This window comes from Apium graveolens, chromosome 8 (assembly GCF_009905375.1).
Source record: "Apium graveolens cultivar Ventura chromosome 8, ASM990537v1, whole genome shotgun sequence".
In the NCBI taxonomy this organism is placed as follows: domain Eukaryota; kingdom Viridiplantae; phylum Streptophyta; class Magnoliopsida; order Apiales; family Apiaceae; genus Apium; species Apium graveolens.
In genome coordinates, this window is record NC_133654.1 from 147,943,921 (window position 1) to 147,957,219 (window position 13,299).

General features: G+C 33.9%; 1 protein-coding gene across 1 annotated transcript; it reads right to left on the minus strand.

The window, feature by feature from the left end:
* Positions 1-1,034: 1,034 nt before the first annotated feature.
* On the minus strand, positions 1,035-1,958 carry LOC141680061 (uncharacterized). Its single transcript, XM_074486388.1, has 2 exons — positions 1,433-1,958; positions 1,035-1,372 (listed from the first exon to the last, which is right to left on the minus strand). Exons 1-2 carry the CDS (start codon positions 1,956-1,958, stop codon positions 1,035-1,037), a joined length of 864 nt encoding a protein of 287 aa, XP_074342489.1.
* Positions 1,959-13,299: the final 11,341 nt, after the last annotated feature.

A 13,299-nucleotide genomic window follows, 5' to 3' on the forward strand; every position in this document is an offset into this window, starting at 1 on the left:
ACTTCACTCTCCCCTGCCTTACAATAAAGATACGAGTCATCCGCAAACAACATGTGATTAATTAGAGGAGCTCGTTTACAGACTTTAACACCCTGAATCAACTTCTGACTTTCAAACTTGTTCAGCATTGCCGAAAGCCCCTCTGCACACAATATGAACAAATAAGGGGATAACGGGTCACCTTGGCGTAACCCTCGAGTTGGCAGAATTGGACCTATTTCTCTTCGGGCATGCACTATCTGGTAGGATACTGTCTTGACACACTGCAAAATCAGATGCACCCACTCACCATTAAAACCCATTTTCGTGAGGATAGCTTGCAGATAACTCCATTCAATGCGATCATAAGCCTTACTCATGTCAAGCTTTAAAGCCATATAAGCATCTTTCCCTCTTCTTTTTCTTTTCAACGTATGCATTACCTCATATGCAATCATTACATTGTGAGAAATTAAACGACCCGACATGAAGGCACTTTGGTTCTCAGATATTACTTGATCATGTACCCCTTTTAGTCGATTAGCAATGACTTTAGTAATGATTTTTACTAACACATTGCATAACGAAATTGGACGGAGATCACCAACCATAACCGGGCAATTTTTCTTAGGTATCAGAACTATATTCGTAGCATTTAGCTCTTCCACCATCATTCCTGTCCGAAAGAATTCCCGTACCATCTCGACTATGTCTTTTCCAACAATGTGCCAGTATCTTTGATAAAAACCAGGTGTCATTCCATCTGGGCCCGGCGCTTTGTCCGGGTTCATTTGAAACAATGCTTCCTTGACTTCCTCAACAGAAACAGGTTGTAAAAGATTCCCATTCTGCGTTTCTGTAATAGTAGTAGGAATACAGCCCACAACTTCTTGCCAGTCCACCTCCGTAGCTGTAAACAAAGTAGAAAAATAGCCTGACATTAACTCTGCAAGACCACTCTCCCACTCCACCCACTGATCTTCTTCGTTCTTGAGCTTGTTTATCTGATTATTCCTCCTTCTATTTGAGGCATACATGTGAAAGAACTTACTATTCTAATCACCTGCTTGGAGCCAAAGTTGCTTTGATCTTTGACGCCAGAAAACTTCCCTTTGACTCAGAATCTTTGTCAGTTCGTTCCTAGCCTCCCTATATTTTTCTTTTAAATCAACATCCCTACCTCCTCTGTATTGCTGCATAGCTACTTTGCAGCTCTTAATACGCCCACTGAAGTTACCAGTAACCTCTTGACCCCATATAGCCAACTTTTTACTGCAACATTTGAGCTTTTGAAAAATACTTTCCCCTGAGTCACTGTACCAGCCATCTTGTACCAGAATTTCACACATTGGTTCCATCATCCACGCATTTTCAAACTTAAACCGAAACTGTGCTTTAAATTATGTAATGACTTGAGGGACTAGAAGAATAGGGTTATGGTCACTAGATGTACCTTCAAGATTGTATAGCTTAGCCATAGGAAATAGATTCATCCACTCTAAATTAACCAAGGCTCTGTCTAAACGCACTTCCATCCATTCATTAGTGTCACGTCCTCTCTCCCAAGTGAACTGATGTCCGACTATATCCATATCCGTAAGCCCTGCATCTTGTAGAGCATCATTGAATCCTTCAATGAGCCAACTTGGGTATTGAGATCCCCCTAATTTGTCACAAACATCCACCACATTATTAACATCTCCAATAACACACCAAGGCAGGTTGGAATCCCTCGACAGATTGCGAAGCAAATCCCAAGTTCTTCGACGCAGCGCTCTATTAGGTTCTCCATAAAGACCTGTTAGACGCCATGGGGTTCCATGTTCCATATTTACTCGCACATCAATATGACTCTGAGAGAAACCCATCAGCTCCACCTGGTCCTTTTCTTGCCACAGCATAGCTAGACCCCCACTTCTACCAACAGAATCGACCACAAACATACCCTGGTATCCCAGTTTCAGCTGAACCCACTCCATCTTCGACTTCTTAGCTAACGTTTCACATAAAAAGATTATCATAGGCTTTTCTTGACGTACCACGTCAGATAGGAACTGAATAGTCCAAGGGAGGCCCACCCCATCGGCAGTTCCAGCTTAACGTATTCATAATGTCTGGCGGGTCTGCCTTGCAGACTCCGCTATTAACCCGTTTTTTGACACCAAAGCACCCAGTTGAGCCTCATCTGTCATGTCTGTATTTATCTCCTCTGTGTTGTTTTGTCTTGACGACCCACTGTCATTGGGCTCTTCTAATCTCCTACGCTTTTGGACTATTCCTTGTGGCCCCAGTTTTTCATTTAAATTAGCATGTTCCCTCGTAATTAACTCTGTACTAACAGTATTTATCTGAGAGACAATTTCTCCACTAAAAACTCCCTCCCCATGTTTACCTCCCATTCCCGTCTGTTTTGGGATTATTTGCATATACATTCTGTTACCCAAATTGTCGGGATTTTGATCATTGACTGCGTCTTCCGTGGTAACAACCTTCCTACTATCCTCCTCCGCTCTCTCCGCCGGAAATTCTACCGGATTTTTTCCGCCTTGGCGCAGCCACTTAGATCCCATCGTGTGACTACGACGTCTTGGTTCTGCCTTCATCCATGCACCGTAAGGTTTTTCTATTTGTTCCACTGGGATATCAAAAATCTTCGGACAGAATTTCTCACCATGTCCTATCATTCCACATATGAAACAAAATGTGGGTATTCCTTCATATCTAAAGTTCACCCAGCTCCAGTTTGTCTGACTTTTCCGTATCTTCATTCTTCTTTTCAGTGGCTTTCTCAGATCAATAGTTACCCGTACCCTGAGATACTCCCTCCAAACCCCTATGAAATTGTTAGTATCAAATCCAAGTAATTTGTCAATGTAGTTTCCCACATCAGTGACCACCCTCTGAGACATAAATCCTGCATTCATACCATGAAGTTGAACCCACAGGTCCAAACTATTGATCTCCATTGTGCGTGGGTCGTCTCCTTCTTTCATGCGTTCAAAAATCAGATGGAACCTCCCAAACGTCCATGGACTGCCCTCTATTACTCTTGTAATGTCAATCTCATGATAAAACTGAAAAATATATCTATTACGATCCACCTCTTTGACGTATACTCCTTTCCCTGGTCTCGATAATGATGCCATACGGTGTTGCATTGCTTGAAAATCAATAGGAGACTCCGTTAAGAATCTTCCGACCAGACACCAACGAACATCAATTTCTGAAAGATCCTCTGTGTTTTCCTCATACGAAATGCCACCATCCTCCTCATCATCCATTCTAAATCTTGCAAACCTTTCTTCCATTTCTTGGATTGTGTTTTGATTACCAGCCATAATGTAATTCTGTTTGTGAAAACTTGACCAGAACAAAAAAGAGGAAAACGAACTGAAAGAAATACGAAACGAAGACTAGGTTTTATGGACTTTCAACCATGGCATAAGCCAAGACTCATAACAATTTATTAATTTAGTTTGTGATTTTATTTTTTTTATTGGATAGTTATGTAAACCTATTTTTAGTGTATATTTTTTATGTATATATATGACTCTTGTTGCTACAAAAAGGGTATCATGCGAGGCTAGTGTGCATTTATTACGTGAGTGCATGGAACGCTCATATTTAATTCACAAAATATTATTTTGGTTTTATTTTTTTTGTTGGGTAGTTATGTAAACCTATTTTAAGTGTATATTTTTTATTTTAATTTAAAAAGTTGTACATATATAATTTTTATTGATAAAAAAGGTACCATGTGAGGCGAGTGTCCATTTATTACGTGAGTGCATGTTTTGGAACGTTCATATTTAATTCACAAAATATTATTTTGGTTTATTTTTTGTAGGGTAGTTATGTAAACCTATTTATAGTGAATATTTTTTACTTTAATTTTTTTTATGCTTTTAGTTGCTTGAAAAAAAGGTATCATGGGGTAATATTTTTTTCATTACGTGGCCTCATAATCAAGAATTATAAAAGTGTAGTTCTACGTAATATATAAAAATGTAATTTTTTGATATAATTATTTTTAAAAAAACTATAAATATTATTTTGCATTTTTCCATTTTGTTTTTTCTGTTTCCATTGATGTATTAATCATGTTTTATGTTGTTGAGATGTTAAGTTATTTTCATTATGTTGTAAGTCTTAACTAATGCAAAATAATTTTTAGACTGTACAAATTGCAATGTTTTATAGTTTTTTTTAATAATTATTATATCCTATATATAATTGGTATAAGGGAGTTTAGGTGGTACGTTAAGATGGTATGGTCGTCTAGCTGAACATTGTAAATTTTTAATACTTATCAAGTAAGTAAAAAAAGAAACAAATAAACAAATACCCAAAAACAAACAAAGATTTGCGAAAAAATCCTAATATTTATCAACTCAAAAAAAAATACAAAAATCACAATAAACACAATAAACACTAAGTTGTAAAAAAAATTAAAAAGAAGTCGATAAGCATAGTAGACATACTCTATAAAAAAAAAAGAATCCACGTTTAATTGGAAGTCGTACAAAAATTCACCCAAATCTTTTTATTAAAAAGTTTTTAATATAAAAAGTAGACAAACTAACTTAAAATTTATAATACCCACCATCTGAAAATTATAGAGTCAACAATATAAAATTCTAATAAATTAAAAATTACAAAAAATATAAATTTCATGAGTAAAGCAACTAAAGTAAATAAATTCAAATTAATACTAATGAAGAAAATATTATCAACTTATTTATGATAATTTATAAATTCTCATATTTTCTTTCATTATCTTAATATTGTATTATACCCTATACATAATTGACGTAAATTACAAAAATAAAAATATAATTGTATATGGTATAATAAATTTATTAAGTGAATATGTATAAATTTAATAATTTTAAAATTAGAAAAATATGAAATTTTAAGAAAATAACAATACAACAACTAATATAAAAAAATCAATTTTAATAAAATAAGTTTTAACAACTAAATTGAGTTAGAGATGTCATTTTATAATTTTTTTTTCAAAAAAATAAATTAATTTAATTCAATATTAAAAGTTCATATAAAATATTTATAAGATATCACGTGCATTACAAACAGATTTCAAAAAAGTTAAAATACACAACAAAAACACTTAAAAATATTTATATTAAACAAATGTTACATTAAAAAATAATTAAAAAGCAAAAAACAAATCAAAAAGCATATTTTATGTGAAAACAATGTAAGCAAAATTTTAAATATTTTATATATAAAAGCGTTAGTTAAATGAAAAATTAAAAAGGATAATTTATATAATAAAAGTATTAGAAATACTTTATAAAAGAAAAAATCACGTTTAATTGGAAGTCACACCAAAATTCACCAAAAAAAATTTTATTACAAAAGTTATTAATATAAAAAATTTGACAAAGTAAATTAAAATTTACAATATTCAACGTCTCATAATTATAGTCAAAAATATAAAATTTTAATAATTAAAAATTACAAAAAACATAAATTTTATGAATAAAGAAAGTAAAGTAAATAAAACCAAATTAATACTAATAAAATTAATATTATCAACTTATTTATGATAATTATAAATTCTCATATTTTTTATCATTATCTTAATATTGTATTATATCCTACATAATTGGTGTAAAGTACAAAAACAAAAATTTAATTGTATATTGTATAATAAATTTATTAAGTGAATATGTATAAATTTAATAATTTTAAAATTAGAAAGATATAAAATTTTAAGCAAAAATTAATACGACAAATAAAATAAAAAAATAATTGTAATAGAATAAGTTTTAGCAACTAAATAGAATTAGAGATGTCATTTTATAACATTTTTTCAAAAAAATAAATTAATTTAATTTAATATTAAAAGTTTGTATAAAATATTTATAAGATATTCCATGCATTGCATGGGGATAAAACTAGTATCTTATATGTTGTAAAAGACATGCCTGTACTTTAACAAGACTAAGACAACTTGTCAACCCTAACTAAGTTGTATTGTTATCTAAATTTGTATTCTGTACTTGTAACACTTAAAGTCTTTATAAAAGCAAAGGAGCAGACTGGAGTCTTTTTCCTAAAACAGTATCAATCCTAAGTATCTCATATGGAAGAAGATCAAGAAGATCATGCCTCAGAAGAATTTTGAAGAAGCTTGGAGTTGAATAAATCTGTTTGGAGAAAAATATTCTAAGTCAAGATCTCTACAAGTCACAGATTTAATGTTATAGTGAAGTCATTAGAGAACTCCAGAATGACTTATCGAGAAGTCATTCAAACTCCAGAGAGTACCGACGGATAAGCAATATCTACTCGACGGATGAGCTATATATATCCACTCGATGGATGAATAATATCCACTCGACGGATGAGCAATATCTACTCGACGGATGAGCAATATCTACTCAACGGATAAAGCAATATCCACCTGGAGTAGAGAAGTCAGGAAAGTTACTCGAGAACTTAAAAAGATATCGACAAGTCATTCCTTCACTAGAGAACTCAGAGTTATCGAGAAGTCTATATCCATTCGAGAACTCAGAGATATCTACACGACAAGTGAAGTTATGAAGACCAGAGATCTCGATGAGCTGTTGGATTGTTTGTTATTTGTTTATCTTGGATATTAAACTGATCTGTAATTCTGTACTTTGAGACTGTACTTCGAGATCTCTAGTTTGATTCATTTGAACACTTGATATCTCGATAAGTACAAAGGCTTATCGAGATCTCTAGTACTCCATAATGCATTTGGCTTATAGAGGTCTTCAGCTCATTGAGATCTCTAGTCTTCATAACTTCACTTGACTTGTAGATATCTCTGAGTTCTCGAATGGATATAGACTTGTCGATAACTCTGAGTTCTCTAGTGAAATAATGACTTGTCGATATCTTTTTGAGTTCTCGAGTAGCTTTCCTGACTTCTCTACTCCTGGTGGATATTGCTTATCCGTTGAGTAGATATTGCTCATCCGTCGAGTAGATGTATAGTTTATCCGTCGAGTAGATATTGCTCATCCGTCGAGTAGATGTTATTCATCCATCGAGTAGATATATAGCTCATCCGTCGAGTAGATATTGCTTATCCGTCGGTACTCTCTGGAGTTTGAATGACTTCTCGATAAGTCATTCTGCAGTTCTCGAATGACTTCTCTATAACAATAAATCTGTGACTTAAGGTTGGCCCCAAACTTAGCTGATTGCTGAAAATAACTATTCATTAATCTTCCACTCAGATCATAGATGCTAATGACATTGTTAGCTCCAGTAACCTTTGACATCATCTATTAAGTATAAAATATTTTTTTCAAAATCATTACTAGAACCGAAAAATTATAAAATATTATTACAAACGCCGCAAAATGCAAATCCCAAACAACTTTCCAATATTTGATCAAACTGCACAAGATTAAGAAAAAAAATATATATATATATATATAAATAAAAGAAAATTAATTACGTAAACATATTATATGATATGATTAAAATATTCTTTTAGATATATTTATGATGTCATGTCTAATAATGATTTGTGTTTAGTTTTCAGATCTTGACTAACAGGACAATTCAGGACTTAGCTGGAAATCAGTACTTATACTAAGTCAGAACTTAAGATATCAGAAATTAAGTTATCAGAACTTAAGTTATCAGAAGATATTCAACAGGAGATAATATCAGGACTTAAGAAGACTTTCAGATAAGGAAGGCGGCTGATTGAAAGAAAAGAAGATTGAGACTAACACAAGAAGAGATATGCATGGAGAAGAATTCTATGAAGAATAGAAGACTTGGAGGAAAAGATAACTAATTGATACTCCCTCCGTCCCTTTCAATTGTTTACATTTTTAGAGAGTCTCCGACACGCATTTTAAGGTGCATATAAAGTATAGTTCTGTAAAAAAAATTACAATTTTGTTTTTCTGAATAAAAAATAAAATATTCAATTTTTATTCAGAAAAAGAAAATTGTAAAAATAAGTTACATAACTATACTTTTTATGCACCTTAAAATACGTGACGGACACTTTCTCAGAAATGTAAACAATTGGAAGGGACTGAGGGAGTATATTTTAGGATGCAGACTTATATTCGATATCAATTAGAAGATTATCTTGTAACTGTGTGGTATATAAACACAGCATAGGGTTTACACTAGATGTGTAATCATTATCGAGAATATTATTCATTGTAACCCTAGCAGCTCTCGTGATATTTGTTCATCACTGAGAGAGAACGATTATATTGCCATACTGTTTTATTAATAAGATTATTCTGTGTTACATACTTGTGTTCTTAATTCGATTTGATTGTGCTATACACTGTATTCAACCCCCTTCTACAGTGTGTGTGACCTAACAAGTGGTATCAGAGCCTATCTGTTAACAAATATACAGTAAATATCCCAAACAATAATGTCTGAAGAAGAACAAACACCAACCAAGCCCACCAAAACTGAAGAAACTCCAAAGACTCAAATCCATAGTCGATATGGGACTATTAGGGTTCCCATACTGAGACCTTCTGAGTATCCCATATGGAAAGTGAGGATGACTATGTTTCTGGAAGCTACAAATCCAGAATATCTTGACAGAATTAATGAAGGACCACATAAGCCAACCAAACTCTCTGTTGTAGTTGCAGATCAGCCAGCAAGGACTGTACCAAAGGAGAAAAGTGAGTATGCAGCTGAAGATATCTCATCTATTGCCAAGGATGCAAATGTAAGGTATTTGCTGCATAGTGCCATTGATAATGTCATGTCAAACAGGGTAATTAACTGCAAGACTGCAAAGAAGATATGGGATGCCTTGGAAACAAGATGCCAGAGAACTGATACAATTAAGAAGAACAGGAGGACTATACTTACTCAAGAGTATGAGCACTTTGACTCAAAACCTGATGAGTCATTAACTGGTTTATATGACAGATTTGTCAAACTCTTGAATGATATGTCACTGGTGGATAAGGAATATGATCTTGAAGATACTAATCTTAAATTCCTTTTAGCTCTTCCTGAAAATTGGGATTTGAAGGCAACTACTATAAGAGACAACTATGCTCTTGATGAAACTACTCTTGATAAAATTTATGGTATGCTCAAAACTCATGAACTTGAGATGGATCAAAGAAGCAAGAGACATGGGAGAAAGTCAAGAACAGTTGCTCTTAAGGCTGAGGAGGATTCCCCAGAAGTGGCTGCCTCAAGGAAAGGCAAAGGAAAGGCTCTCATCACAAAGTCTGATTCAGATTCATCAAGTTCTGATGATGATGATGAGGATTCAGAAAATGAAAGTCTATCTGAGATGGATGTTGATGAAGAGATGATGAGATTGTGTGCTCTTATGGTGAAGGGCATCACAAAGATAGCTTACAGGAAATTCAAAAAGGGAAAGAAGTTTTCCAGGAAAAGTGGAAGTTCTGATAAGAAGAGATTCAGAAAATCTGAAGGCAAAGTAGGAAAGCCTTACAGAGGAGATTACTCAAATGTTAAATGCTACAATTGTGGTGAGAAATGTCATATATCTCCTGATTGCAAGAAAGGAAAAGGTGACAAGGGCAAGGCACTTGTCACAAAGAAGAAAAGTCGGACAAACACTTCAGATTCTGAACATGAGGTGAACTATGCCTTGATGGCAAATGCTGATAGCAGTTCTGAAGCTGCTGAGTTAAAGGTACCTCAAACAACTTATACTTTTCATACTGATGATATTACTGAGTTGAGATCTTATCTTAAAACCATATTCATTAGCTATAGAGATTAGACCTTAACATGTGATAGGTTAACTTCTGAAAATCTGGCTTTTAGGAAAAGGAATGACTATTTAGAAAAAGAGTTAGTTATGTTCCATCAAACTCCGAAAGAAAGAGATGATGTTTTTTATGTTAGAGATGAAGTGTTAAAATTGAATCAATCTCTAAAAACTGAGTTAGAAAAGGAAAGAGAGATTATCAGGAATTGGACTAACTCTGGCAGAACAACTCAGAATTTGTTAAGTAGTGGAAACTGGAAAGAAGGCTTAGGTTATGGAGATGATAAAAGTGAAAAAGGAACTGAACAAATTAAGCCAATTATTGTTAAACAGACTACTAAGCCAAAGGTAAATCCTGTTAAGTTTATAGTTAAAACTGTAAAGTCTGATTCTGAAAAAATGAAAGATATTGATATAGAAGTTAACGCAGAGTCAACTTCTGACAAATTAAAACAGGATAAACCAGCTGAAGTTAACATAGGCTTAATGACAAAGAAGCAGCTTAAGTATAAGCTGAAAGAGATTAAGAATGTAAACAAGGTAAAGCCACCTACGAAAAATAGGAATGGAAAGGAAGGTGTGAATAAAAGCCATAATTATAAGTCTGTTCCTAATGCTCCTAGAAAGAAATGCAATAACTATGGAAACACTAACCATCTTGCTTCTTTTTGCAGGAAGAATAAGGATATAAATTCTTTACCTCCTAAATCAGGAGTTAAGAGTCAGAATGTTAGGTTTAAACCACAAAATCCTTGTTTTCATTGTGGTAGTTTATGACATTTCATTTATACTTGTAAGGAATATCATAGTTTTTACTATGATTATTATCAAATAAAACCTTCTTTAAAGAAAGTTGGCATTATTCCTTCTAGTGTAAGTTCTGACGCAAAGTTTGATACTATAAATTCTGATAAGAAAAATGTTAACATAAACTCTGATGTTAAATCCGCTGCAAATGTTAACAAACTTAATAAGGCCAAAGGATCCAAGCAACTCTGGGTCCTTAAAACTAATCATTAGTGGTCTTTATGATTGCAGGGCAACAGGAAAAACATCCTAGTTCTGGACAGTGGATGTTCAGGACATATGACTGGAAATAAAGCCCTGCTATCAGACTTTGTGGAGAAAGCTGACCCAGGAGTTTCTTATGGAGATTGCAACATGGGAAAAACTCTGGGATATGGCAATATCAATCTTGGGAATGTCATCATTGAAAAAGTAGCTCTAGTCTCAGGACTCAAACATAATCTGTTGAGTGTTAGTCAAATCTGTGACAGAGGTTATCATGTGAATTTCTTTGAAGAACACTGTGAAGTTGTAAGCAAATCTACAGGCAAAGTTGTTCTGAAGGGATACAGGCATGGTAACATTTATGAAGCCAAGCTTTCAACAAGTTCTAATGGTTCTGCAATCTGTCTGTTAAGCAGAGCATCAATTGAAGAAAGCTGGGATTGGCACAAGAAACTCTCTCATTTAAATTTTAACAATATAAATGAACTAGTCAAGAAAGATCTTGTGAGAGGACTTTCAAAATCAGTATTTGCTCCTGATGGCCTTTGTGATTCATGTCAAAAGGCAAAACAAAGAAAATCATCATTCAAGAGCAAGACTGAATCTTCAATTCTTGAGCCTTATCACCTACTACATGTTGATCTATTTGGTCCAGTGAATGTCATGTCTATTACAAAGAAGAAATATGTTATGGTCATAGTAGATGAGTTTACCAGATACACATGGGTGTATTTCTTGCACACAAAAAGTAAAATTGCATCTATCTTGATTGATCATGTCAAACAACTGGATAAATTGGTCAAAGACTCTGTGAAAATCATAAGAAGTGATAATGGCACTGAGTTCAAGAATTTGATTATGGAAGAGTTCTGCAAAGACCATGGAATAAAGTAGGAATTCTCTGCTCCTGGAACTCCACAGCAAAATGGAGTTGTTGAAAGAAAGAATAGAACTCTTATTGAAGTTGCACGAACTATGTTTGATGAAGCAAAGTTACCAACCTACTTTTGGGCTGAAGCTGTGCAGACTGCTTGCTTTACTCAGAATGCAACACTTATCAACAAGCATGGAAAGACACCATATGAGATGGTGAAGAAAAAGAAGCCAAATCTGAAGTACTTTCATGTATTTGGATGCAAGTGTTTTGTTCTTAAGACTCATCCTGAACAGCTATCCAAATTTGATCTAAAAGTTGATGAAGGAATTTTTGTTGGATATCCACTTTCCACAAAAGCCTTCAGATTCTACAATTTAAAAATAAGGGTTGTCATGGAATCTATCAATATCTCTTTTGATGATAAGAAGATTACTGGACTTGAAGATTTTAATGATCATGATCAGCTGAGATTTGAGAATGAAGTTTTAAATTCTGATTCTGTAAATTCTGATAGTCTAAATCCTGATACTGCAAACTCTGATGGGTTAAATTCTGATGTTATTGAAACTGTGGTGACTACGCCAAAGGAAAATGCACCTGTATAGGGGGAGCATATTGAAGATCCAACCATATCTCAAGAAGCATCAGAACCTAGAACAGGCTCTTCAAGTTCTGATTCATCAAGTTTTGATGGGCCAAGTTCTGATAATTCTGGAAACTCAAATTCTGATTCATCAAGTTCTGATGGGCCAAATTCTGAAAATTCTGGAAACTCAAATTCTGAAGGATCCAACTCAGAGAGCATAATTTCAGGGGGAGTATCAGAAAATGTTGATGGAGACATCATGGATCATGAGGGAGCATCCAGTTCTAGAGATAACCTTCCATCTGCAAGGAAGTGGACTAAAGCACATACACCTGACTTGATTATTGGAGATCCTGAAGCAGGTATTAGAACTAGAACAACAACATCAAATGAATGTCTCTATCATTCTTTTCTTTCTCAGGCTGAACCAAAGAAAGTGGAAGAAGCACTTCAAGATGCTGATTGGGTGCAAGCAATGCAGGAAGAGTTAAATGAATTTGAAAGAAATAAAGTCTGGACCCTAGTGTCAAGACCAAATAATAGATCTGTTGTTGGTACAAAATGGATGTTCAGAAATAAAACTTACAGTGATGGCATAATTATAAGAAATAAAGCAAGGCTGGTTGCAAAAGGATACTCTCAACAGGAAGGAATTGATTATAATGAAATATTTGCACCAGTTGCTAGATTGGAAGCCATAAGGATATTTCTGGCTTATGCTTCTCACAAAAAGTTTACAGTCTTTCAAATGGATGTAAAAAGTGTTTTTCTTGATGGAGAATTGGAAGAAGAAGTATATGTTGAACAACCTCCAGGTTTTGTAGATTCAAAATTTCCTAATCATGTCTATAGACTTGATAAAGCAGTTTATGGCCTTAAGCCAGCTCCAAGAGCATGGTATGAGACATTAGCTCAGTTTCTTCTGGAAAGTGGATTTAACAGAGGGACTATTGATAAAACTTTATTCTATCTCAACCATGGAAAGGACTTATTTTTGGTGCAGATATATGTTGAAGATATCATTTTTGGTTCTATAAATGACTGATTTTGTAAAAGGTTTTCCAAACTAATGCAGTCAAGATATCAAATGAGTAT